At 36.6% G+C, this 26304-nt stretch overlaps 1 protein-coding gene across 1 annotated transcript in view; it reads right to left on the bottom strand.

Annotated features, from left to right (window-relative positions):
* Positions 1-824: 824 nt before the first annotated feature.
* frmpd2 (FERM and PDZ domain containing 2) overlaps positions 825-26304 on the bottom strand; it is a 33825-nt gene continuing 8345 nt past the window's right edge. The window contains exons 5-25 of the mRNA XM_073828811.1: positions 25864-26094; positions 25667-25755; positions 25494-25584; positions 24900-25016; positions 22773-22917; positions 22265-22347; positions 19767-19926; positions 19533-19686; positions 16850-16935; positions 15391-15468; positions 15193-15300; positions 14969-15085; positions 12349-12527; positions 12044-12139; positions 9374-9467; positions 7789-7874; positions 6092-6284; positions 3350-3561; positions 2112-2178; positions 1307-1538; positions 825-1014 (exon numbers count right to left, since the gene is read on the bottom strand). Of these exons, the coding sequence (XP_073684912.1) occupies positions 1489-1538; positions 2112-2178; positions 3350-3561; positions 6092-6284; positions 7789-7874; positions 9374-9467; positions 12044-12139; positions 12349-12527; positions 14969-15085; positions 15193-15300; positions 15391-15468; positions 16850-16935; positions 19533-19686; positions 19767-19926; positions 22265-22347; positions 22773-22917; positions 24900-25016; positions 25494-25584; positions 25667-25755; positions 25864-26094 (2436 nt within the window). The 3' untranslated portion in view covers positions 825-1014; positions 1307-1488. The remainder of the gene's footprint in view (positions 1015-1306; positions 1539-2111; positions 2179-3349; positions 3562-6091; positions 6285-7788; positions 7875-9373; positions 9468-12043; positions 12140-12348; positions 12528-14968; positions 15086-15192; positions 15301-15390; positions 15469-16849; positions 16936-19532; positions 19687-19766; positions 19927-22264; positions 22348-22772; positions 22918-24899; positions 25017-25493; positions 25585-25666; positions 25756-25863; positions 26095-26304) is intronic.

Genomic DNA, 26304 nt, shown 5'->3' with positions numbered 1-26304 from the left:
CGTTTTATTGTTTAATGTTTTAATAATCAATTAATAAATCTAATTTATTAAAAAGTCAACACTTGAATCACACACCTTGACTTATTTGTATTATATTATATGAACTTTTTAATAATATAATGAAGTAGGGATGCACTGAAATGAAAATTCTTGGCCGAAGCCAGTTTTTTCATGTTTTCCCCCCATGCATTTTGCCAATTTTTCACCATTGCATAAATTAAATAGCCAATATTTGCTTTTCACAGATTTGTATTGCTTTTCAAAGAAAAAACAAAAGTATTTAAAAATATTTATTTAACACTGAACATTTTTAACATTCTAGTAGACATTATAGCCTACCAACAAACCACAATTTAACTTCAAATTAATAAGTTAATAAAATAATATTCTTTGGCCATTTTTAAGACCCCCTTCTTGAATGAGGCATGTGTTTTTAATGTCCAAATAAATGCAGCCTTGCTGAGCAAAGGAGAATGTTAGAATAAAGGTATTAATAGAGCTGTTGGAATGATTGTTATCATTATTTTTTGTCTTACTTTTTTTATTTTATTTGACAGAACAACAGTAAAATCACAATACTAACATTTATGAATGTTATGAATAAACCCGCAAGAAGACCTCAGTCCTACTTTTTGCTGACAGCAGCAGATTTATGAATAATTCTCATCTTTGGATTTTGAACCCTGGCTAAATTTCAGTTGCCAAACATTTGGTGCATTCCTATATTGATAATAAATATATAATAAATTTATATTGAAATATGAACCTTCAAATTGCTGTAATAACTTGTTTTCATGACAGATTTATTCAAACATACATTCAAGTGCATCAGAACATCATTTATTGTTTTAATTGCTGATATTTGGGTGCATCAGTAAAATCAGGTCTTACTGAAACTTGTCTTTTTGTCCAGTCATGTAAAACGCAGGCAATGATTGGCACCACAGATCACCGTCAGACTGCAAACACTCAGCTTCTGCTCTCAGTGCTCAGCCTTTATGTATTTGAGAGGACCTGTGGACACAAACAATATTCTTTTAGTCCAATACATTCATCTGAGATCGATTAAATGTGTCTTTATGATAGTAAAGTCTGGCTATCCTATGTTTGGTCTGGGTGTGACTAGATGAAGCTTAAGATCCTGTGCATGTTGACCCTGCTTTAACAAGTTCAGGATTATCCCTAGAAAGCATTAAGAAGTTGTCTGTACTTGTGTTTGTGTGAATGTCTGCAATGCCACTGGCACTGTCAAGCAACACTGACTTGTAAGCAGAAGCCAAGCTTGTTAAAGTATGAGAGCAAGTACCCAAGCAAGACTTTTGGTTTTCCAGTGTTATTAGGAGAGTAGGAAAGTCCATCTGCGCTCTGTTTTGAGTTTTCTAACCCATCTGAAGGATCCATCCTCTTCCATAATGCACCAGGGTTGCTTTATGACCTTCTTTCCCAGGAGAAGAGATGATTAAATGCCCATTTGACATCTTTCATGGTTCAGCTGCAGGTCAGTTGGCCTATTTTCTCTGATATAGGTGGAAGTGTTCCTTAACAACATAAAACATGATTCCAAGTTACTGTAAACACCAATCAGAGATGCTGTTCAGATTAAAGATTTCATTAAAGAAGTTGTTTTAATACGCACACCGAGGCTTTATTTATTTGATTAAAAATACATTTATTCCACATTGTTTCCTACAGTTTAACATAGCTTCTATTTTTATTTATTTTAAAATAATGTTTCTGACAATAATCAGCATATTAGAATGATTTCTGAAGGATCATGTGACACTGAAGACTTGAATAATGATGCTGAAAATTCAGCTTTGATCACAGGAATAAATTACATTTTTAACAGACATTCACAAATAAAACTATTTTTTAAATTGAAATAATATTTTACAATTTTACAGATTTTTTAAAAATCAAATAAATACAGCATTTGTGAGCAAAGCCATTAAAAATCATATCTCAATTTAAAAAAAAAAAAAAAACGTTGACCTGTAGTTATTATTCAAATATACTTAAAAAATAATTTAATGCATGCTATCTTAGTCTTTCAAAGATTGCAAATGGATCAAAATGTCCTAATGGCACGATATTAAATCTATTCTCAATACCTTGAGCAGGACGACAGAGAAGCAGCTGCACTTCTGAAGGAGAATTCCTCAGTAACTGCAGCACTCTCTGTTGGGTCAGAGGACAAATATTAGTTTAACAGTAAATATGACTGGCTTTTTGGACAATTTTAACAATTTTAATAGCGTTACATATTATTATGTAACGCATTACATAATAATATAACTTTTTCCAAGTAACTAGTAAAGTAACGCATTACTTTTTAATTGGCAAGATATAAAATATCTGAGACACTTCTTCAAATAAGTAACATCAGTTTGTACAAGATACCATTGATTCTAAAAGTACAATTTATTTTCTTACGCAACTAATTGTTTTACTTGGAAAAATAGCACATTCATGTAAAGAAATGGGCTAAAGCTAAGCCAAATTGTGAACATTTTATTAAAGAAATTAAACAGTATGGAACTACTTTGAAAAGTATTACAAGCAGAAAAGCTAAAAAGACCTATGAAGCACTATGAAACTTTAATTTGGTTAATTTAATGTTTACTTTTTTTTTGTCCCTGGCATGAATCTTTTTTAGATATGCATGCACCTTTTTTCTGTTACTGTTGTGAGATGCATATATTTGTATTAATATGTACATAATTGCATAATAAAAAATAAATAATAATAATGATAATAAGTAATACCAGTTACTTTTTCCCCTCATTTATTGATTAAAAGCTGTTACTTTAGTTCTAGAATAAATGCGAACATGCATTAATTCATCTCACTCACTAAAAAAACAGATACAGTATTCCTCAAAATAAATAAACCTGCAATAATTAAATATGTTAAATAATACAAATATCCTTTATTGTATCTAATCCCATTTTATTAAGCTTCAATGATTTAATTCATCCACACTAATAAGCCAAAATTAATCTAACAATTGGTTTTCCTTTTTTTATTTCTATAGAGTTGACATTATTCTTCTGCGGTCTACTGTACAGACGTCAATTTACTTTTCTCTAAGCCTGAGGCTTTTGGTGTGAAAAGGCTTTTACATTTGCCAAAAATACAACTTTTTATGTTAAAAACAAACAAGCCCTGCCCAGATTTAAAAAGTAACGCAAAAGTAACGTAACGCATTACTTTCCATAAAAAGTAACTAAGTAACGTAATTAGTTACATTTTAAGGGAGTAACTCAATATTGTAATGCATTACTTTTAAAAGTAACTTTCCCAAACACTGCCTGTAAATAAAATGAATGAAGAAATGTTCCACTGTTACCTGATAGGACAGACCCTTCAGCGGCTCTCCGTTAATAGACAGAATAACATCTCCCTCCCGAATCTTTCCGCTCTCCTCTGCTGGCTGACCTGGGAACAGCGTTCTGATTCGCACGATGGAGCCAGAGTCGAGGGACGTATCCAGCTCTGTGATGAAAAAGCTGAAGCCCAGACCGTTCAGTCTCTTCTTGAGAGTCACCTCCTGAATGTTATCTGAGGACAGAATTAGAGCGAATTTAAAAATCCTAATTAGTGATTTAAAGCAAGGTCTGAATAGTGACGAGGGCTGGCAGATATAGCTAAATCAATCCTGATGTTTTCTAGCACCTACAGTGCCTTGTGAAATTATTCATACCCCTTCATTTTTTTCACATTTTGTTATGTTGCTGCCTTATGTTAAACTACTTTAAATTACTTTTTTTCTCACATCAATCTACACTCCCTACTCCATAATGGCAAAGCAAAAAATAAGCACACACTGCAAAAAATGCTTTTCTTAGATTTTTTGTTTTGTTTTCAGCCCAAATATCTAAAAATTCTTGAATCAGGAAGGATTTTCTAGGCAAGTAAAAATTATTGTCTCGTTTTTAGTAAAAACAAGTCAAAATTAAGTGAGTTTTTGCTTTAAACAAGCAAAATATTCTGCCGATTGGGTAAGAAAAAAAATCGTATTTCAAGCAGACAACAAGATTATTTTTCTTACCCCATTGGCAGATTATTTTGCTTGTTTCAAGCAAAAACTCACCTAATTTTGACTTGTTTTTAGTGTTTTTAGTGTTTTTAAGTTTTGTAATTGAGCTTAAAACCAAAACTAAAAATAAATGTTAATAATTAATGAACAAATCAACAACTAAAAGGTTTTATAAAAGTGTGTAAGGCATCAACTTTTTAAGAATATTGGTAATCTTCCATTCAAATTTGTTCTTGAAATCTAAAAATGTAAAATGTGTTCATGACAGATTTATTCAAACAAATTAAATAGCGAAGACTTCACTAACAGGTTAAGTAAAAATAATATGTAATATATGGCATATATTTATCAAAATGCTTCTATATTTTCTAGCTAACTATTGAGCTGTGACATCTGATTTTCTGAAATAAATGTTACATGACATTGTTTACAAGCTGTTTTTTTACATATGCTTATTGTTGCTTAGTTTTATTAATTTATGTGCTTATTTTGTGCTATAATTAGTAGTAAAGAGAAAGATATTATCGGTTTACTTGCTGCTTGAACTGAGTGATCTGCCACATCTAAACCTCATTCATTGATTCTGTAATAAAATTGAACATTTTGTTATAAAATTGGCAGAATTTGAGAACTCAGACTTTGTTTGTTTATATATATGAGGGTCAAAGATGAAAAAGTGTTTAAGCATAAAAACAATAAGTGTAATACTGCTTTAAATTTTTTTTTTTTTTAAGTTTTCTGTTTAATTGCATTTTTGTTTTTGTTTATTTTCCTCTAATTTACAGAAGACATCTACTAAAATGGCATTCAGTGTAACAATCTTGTCAGGCATATTTACAACAAAAATCAATTTATGACATATTAAAAGATGATTTACTTTCACCACAAATACTAATTAGTTGTAATTCTACATTTTTTAAATGTGCCACTATCCTAGGTTTTGCCTATTTTTCACTAAGAAATTTTTACTCATTTAAAACGCACTAAAATTGAATATGCTCCTTTATTCTTTTATTTGTTTTAATATGTCCAAGTCAAAATAAGCACGTTGTTTAAATTTTTACAAAAATATTGTCACACTGAATGACGATGTAGTATTATTTTAACCAAATTTGGACATTTCATTCTCCAAAAATGTATTTGAAACCTTAAAAGTAGACACTTTACTTACATTTAATGTGCTTTCTATGGACATAACTATGGACATAAGTTCTTTTGAAGCAGAAATCTATTCATCATATATAAAGCATTCTTGCTCTTAAGAAAACTTAGATTAAACTGCTAAAATTCACACTTTTAGGATGTCTTTATGATTGTTTTGAAACTTAAAAACACTGATTACATACAAATATTATATTATATCCTATAAATCGATGGACCAAAATGATGAGACTATAAAAAAATCTTCATTTGTGTTTTAAAGATCAAGATAATGGTTGCAGTAACCCATTAAGACAATTTTACTATGCCATTTAACAATTTGCATGGTCATTTTAAGTTTTTTTAAGAAACTACAAAAACCTGAATGTTTATCTTCTTACCATGCATTGCAAAAAATGATTTTCTTACTTAGATTTTTTGTCTTGTTTCCAGCCAAAATATATATATATATATAAAAAAAAAATTAAATCAAGAAGGATTTTCTCAACGAGTAAAATTTATTTTCTTGTTTTCAGAAAAAACAAGTCTTTTGCTTGAAACAAGTAAAATAATCTGCCAATGGGGTAAAAAAAAATCTTGTTTTCTGTTTGAAATAGCATTTTTTTTTTTTTTTTTTGCTTACCCCATTGGCAGATTATTTTGCTTGTTTAAAGCAAAAACACTTAATTTTGACTTTTTTTTTTCTGAAAACAAGAAGAACATTTTTCCTTGTCTATAAAATCCTTCTTGATTTAATTTTTTTTAGGTATTTTGGCTGGAAACAAGACAAAAGATCTAAGTAAGAAAGCATTTTTTGCAGTGTGTTAACAAAATTCATCCTAACCCACTATTGAGTTGCTCCAGTGCAGCTTTTCTAAACGTTCCCAAAAGTTTGACATCTTTTCATTATACCGTCGGACACAAAGCTGTAGTCTCTGGGCTTGAGTCCGAAGGGTCTGGTCATGGTGATGGCAGGGCAGCTGTTCCTCATCTGTGCCTCTGCAAAACTGGGCGTGCGGACGATGAGTTTGTCCCGTAACTTGGGGTTTACAGGACCTCGCTGAAGCACAGAGCCTCCGTCCCGCTCCAGCACCAGACTCACCACCTGACAGCGTTCACATATTACCACTAACATAAGTTCAGATGAAGCTTGGCATATGAAAAATTTGCCAGAAAAAAATCTATTTATTTCAAATGGATGAGTTGAGTATTGAACCTTTAGACCAAGTTTAAAAACTATTTTTTTTTATTATAAAATTTTTTATTATATAAAATTATTTTTTTATTATATTTGATGCATCAGGCTTTCATGGCTCATACTGTATGAGATAGTGAGAAGATGAAGCGCAGTTTTATTCAGATACCCAAACTGAACAAAAACATTAAATTTGGTGCAGATGCTGATATTTTTATGATGAAATTCTGATGCTTCTAATGTGAGATTGTTATAACAGTCCAGCAGATGCTTACACTGCAAAAAATGCTTTTATTACTTACATTTTTTTGTCTTGTTTACAGCCAAAATATCTAAAAATTCTTAAATCAAGAAGGATTTTCTAGACAAGTCTAGTTTTCAGAAAAAAACTACTCAAAATTAAGTGAAACAAGCTAAATAATCTGCCAATGGGGTAAGAAAAGTAATCTTGTTTTCCGTTTGAAATAATATATTTTATCTTACCCCATTGGCAGATTATTTTGCTTGTTCTAAGCAAAAACTCACTTAATTTTGATTTAGCATTAAATATTAAATTAAATTAAATTCTATAAAATCCTTCTTGATTTAAGAATTTTTAGATATTTGGCTGGAAACAGGACAAAAAATCTAAGTAAGAAAAGCATTTTTTTTGCAGTGTGCATAAAATTATAGAAATTATTACTCATCACTCATTTCCAATAATATGTCTTAGTATGATGAGATCGAAATGATTCAAAGATAATGCAATGCAATCCAATAATGTGTTTGAGAGATGAACAAATAAAATTTTATCAAAAAAAGTTCTTAAAAAAAAGCCTGATCATATTTGAGACTCACAACTGAACATGATTATCCATATGTGACCACAAAACCAGTCACAAGGGTCAATATTTCAAAACTGATGTACACATATATTATATATAAATAAGCTTTCCATTGATGTATGTATTGTTAGAATAGGACAATATTTGGCTGAGATACAGCTATTTGAAAATCTGGAATCTGAGGTTGCAAACAATCTAAATATAAAGAAAATCACCATTAAAGTTGTCCAAATGAAGCTCTTAGCAATGCATTTTACTAATCAAAATTTAAGTTTTGATATATTTACAGTACAAAATTTACAAAATATCTTCATGGAACATGATCTTTAATTAATATGATTTTTGGCATTAAAGAAAAATGTATCATTTTGACCAATACAATGTATTGTTGGCTATTGCTACAAATATATCCGTGCTATAGGTCACATCCATGAAACTGTAGGCTTTATAAGGTTATTTTCTGTTTTTAAAAAGATGGAATCTGAGATGTTCAGTAGGCAATAATTGAATTGCTAGAAGCGAGCGGTGATTACAGCTGATTACATAAAGATGGCACTAGTTGCCATGAGGGAGAGAGACAGACAGATTACCTCTCCTGTTCTTGCCAAACATTCAGCCGCCTGCTGATCTGTGAATCCTTGCAGTCTGGTGCCATCCACTTCCAACAGCCTGTCTCCTGAAACACACACACACACACACACACACACACACACACACACACACACACACACACACACACACACACACACACACACACACACACACACACACACATGTTGAGTTTACATGTTTTATGGGGACATTCCATAGGCGTAATGGTTTTTATACTGTACAATCCGTACTTTCTATCGCCCTACACCTACACTACACCTAAACCTAGCCCTCACAGGAAATTGTGCATACTTTTACCTCCTCAAAAAAACTCATTGTGTATGATTTATAAGCCTGTTTCCTCATGGGGACCTGAGAAATGTCCCCACAAGGTCAAAATCTACTGGTATTACTATCCTTGTGGGGACATTTGGTCCCCATAACGTGATGAATACCAGGTACACACACACACACACACACACACACACACACACACACACACACACACACACACACACACACACACACACACACACACACACACACACACACACACACACACACACACACACACACACTATCATCATTCCCTAGTCGTCACAAGTGACTCAACCTTAACAACACATTTTCACAACCATTTACTGAACTGAAGGGCAGTGGTGTATAAAGTACCTGAAAGCCATACTTAAGTAAAAGTACAGATATCTCACCAGAAAATGACTTTTTGGTAGAAGTAAACGTACTTAAGTATTGAAAGTAAAAGTGCAAGTAAATGCAAATTGGAAAAGAAGCAAATAAATATGTATAAAATGTTCATACACAGCTTGAGTAGCAAGATTGTGTTCAGTTTTAACTCTTCCATTTTGTATTTCTGGGTAAGAATCTGCATCGGAAATAGCATTTAGATGTCTTTACACAGTTTAATGGCTCTCAGAGGGACATGGATGCATTGTTTTTAACAAAAATATTGAATACTGATATTTGAAATAATTTAAGACATAAAAAACTAGTCGAAATGTGAAATTCAAACCGCCAGTAGGTGGCAGCAAGTGAGTGTTAATGAGTGAGTCATTGAGATTCAAGCGATCCATTCAAACGACTGATTCATTCAGGAACAAAGCATTTGACTGTTAATGAGTGAATCACTGAATCATTTTTATTAACCGATTCATTCAAAAAGCTGATTCATTCAATAGATAAAAACCGTCCATTGCTCAGAGACGCAAAACACTGCTGTGATCTTTGTTTGGAACTATTTTCGTGGCAAAACTGAGCAAAAACAAGCAATATTATGTCTAAAATGTCAGTCTTATTGCATGATCAAAGGTGTTTTTAGGAGCTCTAACTTGCAAACGCCAGACACTGATTCGTCAAACCTGCTTTCCTGCAGTCCGTGTTCTTCTGACTATTTTGTAGTAAGTAACAAATATGCTTCTGGGAAATGTATCGGAGTAAAAGTGTACATTTTAATTAGGAAATGTAGTGGAGTGTAAAAGTAAAAGTAGGCTGAAATATAAAAACTGAAGTTATACTCCCAAAAAATACTTAAGTACTGTAACGGGATAAGATAGTGTTAACACATACCTGTCTGGATACGTCCGTCTTGTTCAGCCGCTCCACCAGGTACCAGTCTCTTGATGTAAATACCTCCATAACGGAAACCTGTATTCACTCCACCCTGACCATTCACACATCAAGATACATAGTTTTATACTACATCGATACAATATACAACTTGTACAATGTTCTCATTTTTTAAATGTCTTTATTGAATAAGAAAGAATCCCCTGTGGAAGGAAGTGCACTTAATTGTATTGAATATGCACTTGTAGTATACTTCAAATCTTAAAAGTATATTTAAAAAAAATCTACTTGTTGATAATATAATATTAATGGAATAAAAGGCCAGTTTAACAAACTTAGTATACTTAAATTCAGTGTTGGGGGTAATGGGAGTTACGTAATCATGTTAAGTTTTTTCAAGTAACTAGTAAAACAAAGCATTACTTTTTCATTTACAAGAAAAAAAAATTTCTTCAAAAAAGTAACGTCAGTTATTTTTTGTTTCCTTTACATATTTAATCCTATTTTATTAACCAAGGTCTTTGCTGCTGACCTTTGTTGATCCAATTCAACCTTACTAATAAGCAAAACTTACTTTAGATTAACTTACATTTGTGCTTCATTTTTCTCATTGCTAAAGAGTGTTGAACTTCCTTCTTCTACAGTTTTATCGTACAGACGTGAATTTACTTTTCCTTCAGCTTTAGGCTTATTTATTTCACTTTTTGGTCTGAAAGGGCTTTTACATTTGCTAAAAATCAAACATTTTATATTTAAAAACTAACTAACAAGCAAGCCCTGCCCAGATTTAAAAAGTAACACATTACTTTCCATAAAAAGTAATTAAGTAACAAAATTTGTTACTTTTTTAGGGAGTAATGCAACATTGCAATGCATTACTTTTAAAAGTAACTTTCCCCAACTCTGCTTATACCAGTATTAAAGAGTCAAATTAAAATTTTTAATAATAAATAATAATCTTTTGTCGTGTTAACGTATTAATCTTCATAACATATGATCTTTTGTCAACATGCAAAATACTTGATGATTTTAACTGTAGTGTGTTTGATATTACATTTAAAGATAATGTTTTAAATATACTAACTTCATCATTGAAATGTAATGTAATTTGTAACTACAAGTATATTAAACACAATTTCAAGAGAATTGAAATGCCATTACAATATATTTTAGTTTACGTTAGTTTATTACTATAGAACTATATTTCAAGACAATAGAATTATGAAATGATAAAAAATGTAGTCCTGCTGAAGTAGGTCAAGAATACTCTGAAGGTAAACTAAATGTATTTGATCCAAATTAAAACTCTAATACATTTTTTTTAATGCAATTAGGTGTCAGAAAACTATGGAAGACCGTTTCAGCCACTGAATAAAAAAGTAATTGCTACTTTTTATTTCACATTTCTGACTTTTTTTCGCAGAATTGCAAGTTTATATCACACAACTCTGACTTTATAACTCGCAATTGCGAGTTTATACCATGCAATTGTATCATGGCCTGTATATGATGGTTTTTCCCATTGTCTCCCCCGTTGGACTGTCTGTTTGGTTTCTCCCATGCCCATATTTGGTTCTTCCTGCTTGTTAGTGTGATCTCCTCCACCTGTTGATGTAATTATCTCCCCTTTATAAGTTTGTTCGAACTTGTTTGGCTTTAATGTCAACTTCTGTGTCTGTGTGTTCTCCAGCCAGTCCTGTCTGTTTGTTACACCACCTAAAGATTTATTAAAGACTTTGCATCTTACTCCATCATGTTGCTTGTTGCTGTACGTACCGTGACAGCAATAACCTTTTTTATTTTTTTATTCAGTGGCAGAAACAGGCTTCCATAGAAATCATTACATTCAGTTCATACTTTAAGTATATTTTTCTAATAACAAGTGCAAATTTTTACAATTGTTCAAAGTCTAGTTGCTTTCAGTACAGAATAATGGATTGATCACTGGTTTTTGTGTCTTCTAAACTTGGTGGCATTTTGTCCGAATTACTCAAGCTGCTTAACCTGGTTTAAAGCGATTAGCCATAATTTAGTCTGTGAATCGTGCTTCCACACGCGCACCGCTACACTCATGTGACTGCTCTTCCTCTTTGGCCTTGTCTGTGATACACTGACCCTGTGCAAACCAATGCAGCTAACTCTAAATCTATTGGGACTGCTAAGGTTGCCCTCCCTTATAATAAATAACATTTATATACTTATTATAACTTATAATAACGTTTGCTATTAGTATACTTGGCTAGTCAGCTTATACTTTCAAGTACACAGAAAACTTTAAGCATACTTGTACTTAATACAAGTACAAAGTACAAGTATGTATTCTAAGATTACTTAGTAGTTGTGCTCAGTCTTTTGACAGAGTAGCATATTAATACTTTATATGTAGTACTCCAACATATTTTTTACATACTAACTGATGAATTTACCTGTTCAAGATTATATTTAGCTTCAGGGTGGAGCCTTTTCCTTACAAAGTTCATTTGTCAAATTATTATTAAGTTGGTTTGAGAAAGCCAGCCTACTAAAATGCTATTTAAACTTAGTTCTTCTTCTTCTGAGACTAACATTTCTGACTGTAACTCCTCCTAGAGCTTTAAATCCACAAGCTCTACAAATGTTCTCATTATTTAATCTCAAAATCTATAAAAGTATAAAAGGAACTGTGCTTACGATACTGATGCCCAGACTCCCTCCAGATTTCTGAAGCGTCACAGTAAACTCTTCAGGTCTCAGGCTGATCAGAGACGCTGACCTGGAATAATCATCCTGATACACAAAAACAAATCTTTTTAACATGATAAATGGTCCTTAATTTTTTCATTGTATTGAAAGTTTCTTTTGATTTTAAATCAAAATATTGTGGAAACATCCTGCCACTTTAGCACTAACACAATCATTTTTTTTTTTTAATTCAGAAAAAGAATGAAGCCACATTTCCTCAGCCTTTAAAGGAAGCTGTATAACATTTCCAGTACCTGAGCATTTATAATGCGAACTTCAGGAACATGCAGCCGGTTGGTTCCTTTAGGGGTCATCATAACGCTGACCAGCTCGTCCAGATAGTGGTTTCCTGCTCGACTGTCGGCCAGTATGGTGCTCTGAGACTCGTAGTTCCTCTCTGACAGATTACCAGTGCCTCCACGCTTAGACAGAGCTGATCATTTCACAATGCATCATTTACCTCAATTATAATTGAAGCAGAATTATATGAGATGTGCTGGCATTTAATATATAAACTAACCTCCAAAAAGAAATTCAGGGCAGCACAACTTAAATGCATGGTTGCAAGATAAAAATTCTATTAGTTTAGTTGACCTTTAAACCTTTTAAGTTACACATTCAACATTATTTTGATAATTACATTAGAACATTACTGTGTTCTTCACAGAGATGTCACAGAAGAACCATTTTTGGTTTCACAAAGAACCATTCAGTAAAAGGTTCTTTTAAAGAACCATCTCTTTCTTACTATTTTGTAATCTGAAGAACTGTCTTTCGCCACAAAGAACCTTTGTAAAACATTAAGGTTCTACAGATGTTTAAGGTTCTTTATGGATCAATTGAACAAATGCGCTAATGAATATTTTGCTTGTTTGTTAAATTTAATAAGTTACATTTATCATGTGCTGTCTTAGGTGTTGATTTGAACTGACATAGATTATATGAATTAGCTGTCATTTACAGTATTACTTACAATCACAGTAAGTTAACATAGTTGGAATAACTTTATTTGTATGGGTAATCAACTTAAAAAATTAAGTTAAGTTTGTCGGTTGAACATAATTTCATTAGAAGTTGCCAAACTAGAAAAGATTGATGCAGACTGTTGCATTTAATTCATTTGTTGAACCCAGTGTTAATTTTGAGATACTATTATTTTTACTTTTGTATTTTACATTTTAATTTAAATTTTATTTATAGTTTTTGTAATTTAGCTGTGCCTGTTATTGGTAACACTTTGCAATAAGGTGTCATTTGTTAACATTAGGCAATGTGTTAACTAACATGAATGAACAATGAACAATACATTTAATTCAGTTTTTAATTCATTTAATTTAATCTTGATAAAAATACAGTCGTTCGATGTTTGTTCTTGTTAGTTCAGTGCATTAACTGTGACATTAAACACAATTTGTGATTTTAATAATGCATTAGTAATTGTTAAAAATTAACATTAAGATGAATAAACGCTGTAGAAGTATTGTTCATTCTTATGTAATGTATTTTATGAGTGTAATTTAAACTGAAAATTTACTTTTTATAAGCTGTTATAACAATGAAATGGTTTTAATAATTTAAAAAACTAGGCAGTGGATTTCTAGATTTGCACAGCACTGGAATTGTGAAATTAAGTGTTATTTTAAGTGTTTTTGTAAGCAAATGACCTGTGTTTAATGCATGCTTGATACTTGAAAGAGTTTCTGTTTACGTTTTTGTAGATACAGATATACAGTAGATATACACTACATTGACCATTTAAACATAGATTGTGCTAATGAATTTAATTATAAAAGTTGTCAAAGTGGAAAAGATTGATGCAAACTGTTGTCTAAAACCAGAAAAGTTTTGAAAAACTGTCAAAATTATTCCTGTTCACACAGATCTGCAATAACTAAATACTTTGTATTAGAAATGCCAGTCCAATAGATGATGATGTTGTTTTGTGCACATATAGACTGAACATGTAATACACATACACATGACATTACTCAAAATTTGTGTTTTTGTAATTTACATGGAGAAGATAACAGTATTGTTTCAAAAATGTGAACTTTGAAACCAGTTTTCAAAACGTTGCATTTTCAGGCCCCCAAAATGCTGTTTTTTGAACAGTGATAATGCTTGAAAAAAAGTAAAGTTTTTCGTTGAAAACGGTGACATGTAACACCCTAATTATAATAGTGGTTAACAGTGTTGGGGGTAACGCATTACAAGTAGCCCCATTTATTGATTAAAAGCTCTCCTGTCCACATGTTGAGAGAAATTGTGAGTAAGATGTTACTTTAGTTCTAGAATAAATGTGAACATGCATTAATTCATCTCACTCACTAAATAAACAGATAGTGTTCTTCAAAATGAATAAAAACAGTCAAATTCAACGCAAACCTGCAATAATTAAATGTTAAATAATACAAATATCCTTTATGTATTTAATCCCATTTTATTAATCAATGTCTTCGCTGCTGACCTTCGATGATCCAATTCATCCATACTAATAAGCAACAATTACTCAAGATAATCTAACATTTGTTTTCCTTTTTTTATTTCTGAAAAGTTGACATTTTTTCTTCTGCGGTCTACTGTACAGACGTCAATTTACTTTTCTCTAAGCCTGAGGCTTTTGGTGTGAAAAGGCTTTTACATTTGACAAAAAATATAAGTTTTTATATTAAAAACAAACAAGCAAGCCCTGCCCAGATTTAAAAAGTAACACAAAAGAAACGTAACACATTACTTTCCATAAAAAGTAACTAAGTAACGTAATTAGTTACTTTTTTAGGGAGTAACTCAATTTTGCAATGCATTACTTTTAAAAGTAACTTTCCCCAACACTGATGGTTAAGCTCAAAACATGCTGGTGTTATATGATGGTACCTTTTGGCTGTGAGACAATGAGCTCCACCTCACTGGAGCTGCTCTGCATGATATCAGCGGCTTCGCTGAAGGACATTCCCTCCAGACTGAGCTGATTCAGAGAGATCAGTCGACCACCTGACGGAAACAGAGCTCAGCTTCACTAATGTCCACACACAGACCTCTGAACCTTCTCCTGACTAGACATCATCAATACAGATGATCTGATCATCGTGAGGATTCACCCGGTTTGATGCGTCCGTCTCGGTCAGCTGGGCCTCCAGGTACAATGGATGCGATGAAGATCCTGAGGTCCAGTTTCCCAGTGTTGTCTTCTCCAACAATTACAATACCTACAGCCAAAATAATCAAGAGTCAATTAATGTTTTGCATATCAGTGTGTTATAATGAGTCCATATCCAGGATATATCCATATCGTTTACCAAGGCCGACTTTTGGATCCTTTTTGAGGGAAACGCAGATGATTTCCCTTTCTGGAGATCGGGCACCTGTTGGAGTATCTGTGAGGGAAAAGGACGTATCGCATTGCACTGTTTCCCAATTAAAAGTTTTAAAAGTTTCATTTTATAGGTTAATTGATTTACTATTAAATCTTCTTCTTCTGAGACCAAATTTTAAAGTGTATCTCCTCCTAGAGCTTTTAAGCTACAACCACCAAACTCGGCCCAGACCTGACTTGGGTTGCTCTATCTTTTCAAACCAATCCGGCTTATGGTTTTCGCAAATCCCATAGACTTTCATTGAGGGGGTGAAACTTTTGTCTTATGGTGTACTTAAACTGTTTATTGCTATAGCAAAGCTTAACAGCTCCGTTAAAAAACACACAAAACCAGCCTAAGCTGATTGGCTGCTTTTGGCTGATCTCCCAGACTGGTTTTAAAGTGGTTTTGGCCAATTTTTAGCTGGTCAGGCTAGTCTTAGCTGGTCAAGCTGATAAAAGACCTGCCATGCTTAAATCAGCTATTTTCAGCTTAAACCAGCTAAGACTAGAAAAGACTAGTTTTTGCTGGTTTTTAGCTAAATTAACTGGTTTTGGCTCATTTAAACATGCTAATGATGTACCCTAGTAACTGCATAGCAACACCCTAGCAACCGCCCTGGGTACCCTAGCAACCACTCCAGGTACCCTAGCAGCTGCATAGCAACACCCTAACAACCGCCCCATGCACACTAGCAGCATCTTAGCAACCACCCCAAGTACCTTAGAAACCACCCTAGCAACCACCCCAGGTACCCTAGCAATGGCCCTAAAAAGCAACCTGAGTATCCTAGCAACTGTACTTTAGCACTGGCCCCAGGTACCCTAGCAACTGCATAGCAACCACCCAGAACACCCTAGCAACCGCCAAGCAACAACCTAGAATACCTTAACAACATCCTAGCAACCGCCCAGAACACCATAAAACCCCCTAGCAACACCCTGGTAACCACTCAGAACACCCTAGCAACAGCTTAGAAACCACCCAGATTACCCTAGCAACCAACTGGCAACCAAAGATCAGCATTTACCTAGAAATAAAAAGCTTTTGTAACATTATGCCATTCAAAAGCTGTATTATATTATGTATTATACTTATGTACTATATATATCTTATACTTATGTATATATATATATATATATATATACACACACGTGTGTGTGTGTGTGTGTGTGTGTGTGTGTGTGTATTTTTTGTAATAAATTATAGAAATGAATACTAGCTACTATGTTACCAACATGCTAGTAACTAGCTAATCATGCTAGAAACATACTAGCTACATGCTAGTAGCTTGCTAATTATGTTAGCAACATGCTAGTAAATCTAAAGCTTTTACAATTATTTCAAACTTTCAGACGTAAAGTTAGTCTACAAAGTTTACTCTCTAGTTGTCAGTTCACACCTCTTAATGTTGGAGACATTGAAGGGACATCAGAGTAACGCTTTGGAGAACTACAGGAGCTTCTCTGAAGAGCTGGACTTTGAGATCTAGAGTTGAAACGAACAGACACTGCAGGTCAATAACTGAAAGTTTTGTATTTCTAGAAATAAAAAAAAAGCTAGCTGGAAAATTAGCTGGAAATCTTGGGATACGTGCAGTTTGTTCTCATCAGTGGTGTATAAAGTACCTGAAAGCCATACTTAAGGACAGATATCTTACCAGAAAATGACTTTGGTAGAAGTTGAAGTCACCGTTTAGAATATTACTTGAGTAAAAGTCTTAAAGTATGTGATATTTATTGTACTTAAGTACCAAAATTATTATTTTTTGAATCTTAATTGTACTTAAGTATTGAAAGTGCAAATAAATGCAAAATGGAAAAGCAAATAAATATATATATATATAATGTTCATACACAGCTTGAGTAGCAAGATTACATTCCGTTTTAACTCTTTCTTCCATTTTGTATTTATGGGTAAGAATAAGAAGTACTTCATCCGTTACTCAGTGTCTTCCATTCCAACATAAGAAAACATCTCTGGAATCTGCATCTGAAATAGCATTTAGATGTATTTACACAGTTTAATGGATCTCAGAGGAGATTAAACTGCAGTTACAAATGCATAAATAGGCCTAATGTTTTGTTTTTAACAAAAGACGTTGAATACTAATATTTGAAATAATTTAAGACATAAAAAAAAGTCAAAATGTGAAATTAAAACCGCCAGTAGGTGGCAGCAAGTGAGTGTTAATGAGTGAGTCATTGAGATTTAAGCGATTCGTTCAAACGACTCATTCATTCAGAAACAAAGCATTTGACTGTTAATGAGTGAATCACTGAATCATTTTTATGAACCGATTTGTTCAAAAAGCTAATTCATTCAGGAACAAAGCATTTGACTGTTAATGAGTGAATCACTGAATCATTTTTATGAACCGATTTGTTCAAAAAGCTAATTCATTCAGGAACAAAGCATTTGACTGTTAATGAGTGAATCACTGAATCATTTTTATGAACCGATTTGTTCAAAAAGCTAATTCATTCAGGAACAAAGCATTTGACTGTTAATGAGTGAATCACTGAATCATTTTTATGAACCGATTTGTTCAAAAGCTAATTCATTCAGGAACAAAGCATTTGACTGTTAATGAGTGAATCACTGAATCATTTTTATTAACCGATTCGTTCAAAAAGCTGATTCATTCAGGAACAAAGCATTTGACTGTTAATGAGTGAATCACTGAATCATTTTTATTAACCAATTCATTCAAAAAGCTGATTCATTCAGGAACAAAGCATTTGACTGTTAATGAGTGAATCACTGAATCATTTTTATGAACCGATTCGTTCAAAAAGCTGATTCATTCAGGAACAAAGCATTTGACTGTTAATGAGTGAATCACTGAATCATTTTTATTAACCGATTTGTTCAAAAAGCTGATTCATTCAGGAACAAAGCATTTGACTGTTAATGAGTGAATCACTGAATCATTTTTATGAACCGATTCGTTCAAAAAGTTGATTCATTCAGGAACAAAGCATTTGACTGTTAATGAGTGAATCACTGAATCATTTTTATTAACCGATTTGTTTTAAAACGCTGATTCATTCAGGAACAAAGCATTTGACTGTTAATGAGTGAATCACTGAATCATTTTTATTAACCGATTCGTTCAAAAAGCTGATTCATTCAGGAACAAAGCATTTGACGGTTAATGAGTGAATCACTGAATCATTTTTATGAACCGATTTGTTCAAAAAGCTGATTCATTCAGGAACAAAGCATTTGACTGTTAATGAGTGAATCACTGAATCATTTTTATTAACCGATTCATTCAAAAAGCTGATTCATTCAGGAACAAAGCATTTGACTGTTAATGAGTGAATCACTGAATCATTTTTATTAACCGATTCATTCAAAAAGCTGATTCATTCAGGAACAAAGCATTTGACTGTTAATGAGTGAATCACTGAATCATTTTTATTAACCGATTCGTTCAAAAAGCTGATTCATTCAGGAACAAAGCATTTGACTGTTAATGAGTGAATCACTGAATCATTTTTATTAACCGATTTGTTCAAAAAGCTGATTCATTCAGGAACAAAGCATTTGACTGTTAATGAGTGAATCACTGAATCATTTTTATGAACCGATTCTTTCAAAAAGCTGATTCATTCAGGAACAAAGCATTTGCCTGTTAATGAGTGAATCACTGAATCATTTTATGAACCGATTCGTTCAAAAAGCTGATTCATTCAGGAACAAAGCATTTGACTGTTAATGAGTGAATCACTGAATCATTTTTATGAACCGATTCATTCAAAAAGCTGATTCATTCAGGAACAAAGCATTTGAAATTATTTTCATTGCAAAATTGAGCAAAAACAAGCAATATTATGTCTAAAATGTAAGTCACTTATTGCATGAGGAAAGCTGTTTTAACTTGCAAACGCCAGACACTGATTCATCAAACCTGCTTTCCTGCAGTCCGTGTTCTTCTGACTATTTTGTAGTAAGTAACGAATATGCTTCCAGGAAATGTATCGGAGTAAAAGTGTACATTTTAATTAGGAAATGTAGTGGAGTAAAGTATACTCCCAAAAAATACCAAAGTACTGTAACAAAGTATTATTACTTCTCACCCTGTGTGGTCCAGTAGGTCTCTCTGTAGTTTGATCTTGGCTTCGATGCGTGTGGCGACGTCCTCACAGAATCTGCTCATGGAGTCATCAGCGACGGCGTTGAGCTCGTTGTTCTGAGTCCTGCACACGGCTGCGTACTGCACTATACTCTCCTCTACAGACACAGACACACTGCTGTTACTGTCATCCACTAACATCAACTAAAGCCTGACCAAAGCTCTGCGTTTGTCTGACCTGAAGCTCGGCTGCGTGAGAGCTGGCGGGAGCTCATCTCTCTGTGGAACTTGTGTTGAGCGGAGCAGAGGTCACACAGGTATTTGGCAACTTTTGACTTTTCGGTCAGAAAGATGTGCTTCTTCTTGCTGGTGCTGCTCTCAATGATAAACTTACGCCGCTGTGTTGATCAGAACAAACACAGAATTATTATGTGGAGAAATAGCATCAGATTTAATTATGCGGTTCTCTCTTTAGTAGATTTTTTTTTTTTTAAGAATTTCTCTATTTATATTTTCTATTTTTAATTGATTAAATTGATTAGTATTATCAATTAATTGATCTAATGATGATAATGACATTTACAAAATAAATTATATTTTAAAATATATTGAAATAGAAAACAATGCTTTTAAATTGTAATATTATTTCACAATATTCTCATTTTTACATTTTTAATCAAATAATACAACCTTGGTAAGCAAAAAAACTTACAAAACCTTAAGTTGTGAATATTTTTATAAATGTAAGTAATGTTTGAATATTGTGAAATTTTCTTAGATATACTCAGAAAAAATGTGCTCTTTATGTCATTTGCTAATTATATATATATGTATATATGTTTTTAATATATTTTTATATATTCTATTTTTTTTTTTCTTAGAAATAATAGCTTAAATTACCATTATAGATTAAATAATTGAGAGGGTCTGGTGACAATAATGACATTTACTAAATAAAATTGCACTTTTTAAAATATACTGAAATAGAAAACAGTGCATTTTTACATGTTATTTTACATATTTTATATGTTTATTACTATATATTTTAAAGTAGTATATGTTTTAACATATTTCTATATATTATACATTTTTATTTCTAGAAATAATGGCTTAAATTATAACTAGAGATTCAATAAACTAAATTGTGAGAAAAATTGAGAATTAAATTTATTTATTTTTTCCTTTTTATTTATCTATCAAATTACATTTACAACATTAATTACATTTTAAAATATATTGAAAATACAAAACAGTGCTTTTAAACTGTAATATTATTTCACAGTTTGATCATTTTTACAGTACTTTTATATAATGCAACCTTGGTAAGCAAAAGGAACTTCTTTCAAAAACAAAAAAAAATATTTTTCAAAAATCTTACAAAACGTTTTTTTTTCTTCTTCTTATTAGAAATAATAGTTTAAATTCAAAAGAGAAAAAGAGATTCAGAAATAAACTGAGAGTGTTTCCTTTAGTTATCAAATAAAAAGGAAAAAAAAATTATCAATTAATTAATATCAAACTTGGTAAGCAAAGAAACAAAGAAAAAAAATCTTACAGAACTGGAGCTGTGAATATTTTTTATAAATATAAGTAATGTTGAATATTGTGAAATTTTCTTAAATATACTCCGTTTGATACAAATGTGCTTGTGATTTGCTCAATTAATTGATCTAGTGACAATGACATTTACAACATAAATTACATTTTAAAATATATTGAAATAGAAAACAGTGCTTTTACACTGTATCATTTTTACAGTATTTTTAATCAAATAATGTAACCTTGGTCTTGTTTTGGTAAGCAAAATAAACTTTTTTCAAAAATATAAAAAATCTTGCAAAACTTTTAAGTAATGTTTGAATATTGTGACATTTTATATATATACCCCATTTGCTAATTGTATATACATATACATACATACACATATATATACATATATATATATATATTTTTTTAATATATTTTTATATATTATATATTTTTTCTTAGAAATAATGGTTTAAATTACAATTTAAATTGAGAGGGTTTTATTTCTTAATAATTTATTTATTAAATAAAAAATATCAATAAGTTATCAATTAATTGATCTAGTGACAATAATGACATTTACAACATAAATTACATTTTAAAATAATCATTGTATATATATATAATGGCTTAAATTACAATTACAGATTCAAAAAAATTTGAGAGGGTTTTATTTCCTTTTCCCCTTTTTATTCATTTATCAAATAAAAAAGGAAAAAATTCTCAATTAATTATTATCAATTAACTGATCCAGTGACAATAATGACATTCACAAAATGAATTACACTTTAAAATATATTGAAATAGAAAACGTCTAGGTTACGTAGGTAACCCTCGTTCCCTGAAGGAGGGAACGGAGACGTTACATGGGAACTCGCTTTGAGAGACCGATCATCTCTGAGCCTTATATCAAAAAGGCCAATTACAAATTGGCGAGTGGACGTGCGCGCCGGCCACGCCCCCGTACATACGGGTATATAAGATGGCCGCGCGCATCACTCATCAGGTTTTTGCTGAAGAGCCGAATGAGCCGGCGTCAGCGCGACGCCAGGGCCGTGGCAGGGGATGTAACGTCTCCGTTCCCTCCTTCAGGGAACGAGGGTTACCTACGTAACCTAGACGTTCCCCCTCAGTCGAGTCACTCCGACGTTACATGGGAACAGACCCTCTGGAACAGGCAACGGCCCTGACGCCGCGTTACGCACAGACCCACGTGCCAGCAGGCGAACGTGCCGGCAGGCAGATCCGTAACGTAACCTTCCCAACGCCCCGGGGGCCAAAGAAAGGGTCCCCTAGGGATGCCAGAAAACTGAAGCATGGGTTGGGGGGGACGGGGCACATGAACGGTTCTTACGCATGTGGAAATGAGAAAAATTCAATATATCCATAAGGCTAGGGATATACGAGGGAAACAGCGGATACGCTGGAATAATAAAAGGAGAGCCACAACCTGCGGGGCGAAGGAGACCCAGGCAGGAGCACAGTGAGGGCTACCCCGCATCTAGCCCTGACTGCGGGGCATGGAGGACCCAGGGTTCACCGAAGGGAACCTACTGGAAATGGCGCTCGGATCCGAATGGGAATGGCGCAGCAAGCCAACACCAGCCGCCCTCCCACTCACCTGATGTCTATGTTAAGACACGGGAGGAGACGGCCTCTACGCGGAGGTTGTAGAACCTGGCGAAGGTATTGGGTGTCGCCCAGCCGGCAGCTCTACAGATGTCCGCTAGAGAGGCGCCGTGCGCCAAAGCATAGGAGGATGCAACACTCCGTGTGGAGTGGGCATGCACACCCAAGGGGCACGGCTGTCCCTGGTACAGATAGGACAGGGAGATGGCCTCTACCACCCAATGGGCCAACCTCTGTTTGGAGACAGCATTCCCTTTCTGCTGACCTCCAAAGCAGACAAAGAGCTGCTCGGTGCGTCTGAAGTGCCGAGTGCGGGCTACGTAGATACGCAGGGCGCGAACTGGACACAGCAGCGCAGAAGCTGGGTCTGCCTCCTCCATAGGCAGAGCTTGCAGGTTCACCACCTGATCGCGAAAAGGCGTGGTGGGAACCTTGGGCACATAACCGGGCCGGGGTCTCAGGATAACGTGAGAATCGCCGGGCCCGAACTCAAGGCACGAATCGTCGACAGAAAAGGCTTGAAGGTCTCCTACCCTCTTAATGGAAGCCAGAGCTGTCAGGAGCGCTGTCTTAAGGGACAGGAATTTAAGCTCGACTGACTCAAGGGGCTCAAAGGGAGCTCCCCGCAGGCCCTGGAGGGCGACGGAGAGGTCCCAAGAGGGAACGAGGCGCGGTCTGGGAGGGTTAAGTCTCCTAGCGCCTCTGAGGAACCTAACGACCAGCGGGTGCTTCCCTAGGGATGATCCATCCACTGCGTCATGGTGAGCGGCAATAGCGGCCACATAGACTTTGAGAGTTGAAGGGGACAGCCTGCGCTCCAACTTCTCCTGCAGGAAGGAAAGCACGGCTGCAATCGAGCATTTCTGGGGGTCCTCACCTCGGGAGGAGCACCAGTCGACGAACAGACCCCACCGCAGTGCGTACGCCTGCCTTGTAGAGGGGGCTCGGGACTGCGTGATTGTGTCTATCACGGCCTGGGGAAGGCCAGCGAGGTCTGACGCGTCCCGTCCAGGAGCCAGACATGCAGGTTCCAGAGGTCGGGACGTGGGTGCCAAATTGTGCCCATCCCCTGAGAAAGCAGGTCCTTCCTCAAGGGGATCTTCCAGGGAGGGGCTGCCGCGAGGGAAATAAGTTCTGGGAACCAGGTCCTGGCAGGCCAGTATGGGGCGACCAGGAGAACCTGCTCCTCGTCCTCCCTGATCTTGCACAGGGTCTGTGCAAGGAGGCTCACTGGGGAAAAGGCGTACTTGGGCCCCGGAGGCCAGCTGTGAGCCAGTGCATCCCTGCCGAGGGAAACCTCGCTGAGGGAGAAGAACTGCTGGCAATGGGAGGTCTCGGGGGAGGCAAACAGATCTATCTGGGCCTCCCCGAAGTGACTCCAAATCAGCTGGACAGACTCGGGGTGGAGTCGCCATTCTCCAGGGAGGGTGGACTGCCGTGAGAGCTGATCGGCTGCACGGTTGAGTTCCCCGGGAATGTGAATGGCACGTAGCGATTTTAGCCACGTTTGACTCCAGAGGAGCAGACGGCGGGCGAGTTGTGACATGCGAGGAGAGCGGAGGCCGCCCTGCCGGTTGATATATGCAACCGTCGCGACACTGTCGGTGCGAACAAGCACGTGCTTCTGACGCAACGTCGATCGAAAGCGACGTAGGGCCAGAAGGACTGCCAGCAACTCGAGGCAATTGATATGCCACTGCAGACGAGGTCCTGTCCAGGAGCCCGAAACTGCTTGCCCGTTGCATACAGCACCCCAGCCCGTGGTGGAGGCATCTGTGTAAACCACAATGTGCCTGGAGACCTGCCCCAGGGGCACTCCGGCCCGGAGGAAGGTCAGATCTGACCACGGGCTGAATAGGCGGCGACACTGCGGGGAAACGCCAATCCGGAGTGTGCCACGGTGCCATGCCCGTCTCGGGACTCGGTCGTGTAACCAGTGCTGAAGCGGTCTCATATGAAGCAAGCCCAGCGGCGTGACCGCGGCTGCAGCTGCCATATGCCCCAGGAGCCTCTGGAAAGTTTTGAGAGGGACCGCTGCCTTGTCTTTGAACAACCTCAGACATTTCAGCACCGACTGCGCGCGCTCGTTGGAGAGGCGGGCTGTCATAGCGACCGAATCCAGCTCCACACCGAGAAAAGAGATCCTCTGCACTGGGGAGAGTTTGCTCTTCTCTCGGTTGACCTGAAGGCCCAGACGGCTGAGGTGCCGAAGCACCAAGTCCCTCTGCTCGCACAGGAGATCTCGAGAGTGAGCTATCAAAAGCCAGTCGTCGAGATAATTGAGAATCCGGATGCCCGTCTGCCAAAGAGGGGACAGGGCAGCCTCCGCGACCTTGGTAAAGACGCGGGGAGAGAGGGACAGGCCGAATGGGAGCACCTTGTACTGATACGCTCGACCCTCGAACGCAAACCGAAGAAAGGGCCTGTGGCGAGGTAAGATCGAGACGTGAAAGTAGGCGTCCTTCAGGTCGATGGCTGCAAACCAATCCTGGGGACGGATGCAAGTTAGCATGCGTCTCGTCGTCAGCATCTTGAACGGCAGCCTGAGAAGGGACCGATTCAGGACTCTGAGATCCAGGATCCACCACTCTTTTTGGGCACGATGAAGTAGGGACTGTAAAACCCTGACCTCATCTCGGCTGGAGGGACAGGCTCGATCGCGCCCTTCGCCAGTAGGGCTGCGACCTCCGCACGCAGGACAGCGGCATGCGTGTCCGAATGGACAGAAGTATAAAGGATGCCTCTGTACTTGGGCGGGCGCCTGGCGAACTGGATCGCATAGCCGAGACGTACCGTCCGAATCAACCACCGCGAGGGGTTGGGAAGCTGACGCCAGGTCCCCAACCGCTCTGCCAGGGGGATCAAGGGAACGTTGACCGTCGTGCCCAGGGTGGGGCAGCCTAAGGGAGGAACGGGAAGGGGACTGCGCCCAGAAGGAAGAACGTCCTGGGGGGGAGTCAGACTGCACGAGGCAGTGCTTACCTTCTTCCCTGGTTCCAGCGCTGGCGACAAACAGCTCCGGATCCGGCCTCGAGAGGGCAGACATGTGCCGCTCGAAACGGGAAAGCGGGCTGAAACCCCGGAGGTGAGAAAATTAGCTCTTTTTGTGAAAATTTGGGTACCGCCGACCCATGGGCCGGCGGCAGCGTCAGGGTGCACAGCAACTCCCGGCCCTCCACCGGGAGCGGCGACGTAGATGTTGTCGTCGCCTGAAGAGCCATCTTCTCCACCTCCGGGTTGCCCGCGTCAGGGACGTTTCGCAGACCTCTTGCGTGTAGATGGTCCCTGAGAGGCGGGCGGCGCACCTCTCCCGCGGCCAGCTCGACGTCGCAACCTGGCCTCGTGTTGTTCGGCGGGGGACGGAGCTGGTTGGGGTTTCTCCTTCTCCTTGGAGGCCGCGGGGGGGCGCCCTCGGCGACGAGCAGGCGGAGGTTGGGCCACCGGCGGCGGGATGGTAGGTTCGCGGCGGGGCAGGATGTGTTTGATCGCCTCCGTCTGCTTCTGGACTGCCGAGAACTGCTGGGCAAAGTCCTCGACAGCGTCGCCGAAGAGGCCACTCTGGGAGATGGGAGCGTCAAGAAAGCGAGCCTTGTCGACGTCTGCCATCTGAGCCAGAGTAA

Source organism: Garra rufa, chromosome 22 (genome assembly GCF_049309525.1).
Source record: "Garra rufa chromosome 22, GarRuf1.0, whole genome shotgun sequence".
Taxonomy (NCBI): Eukaryota; Metazoa; Chordata; class Actinopteri; order Cypriniformes; family Cyprinidae; genus Garra; species Garra rufa.
The sequence above is the reverse complement of the archived record's forward strand: the minus strand, read 5'-3'. Positions and strand labels throughout refer to the sequence as shown.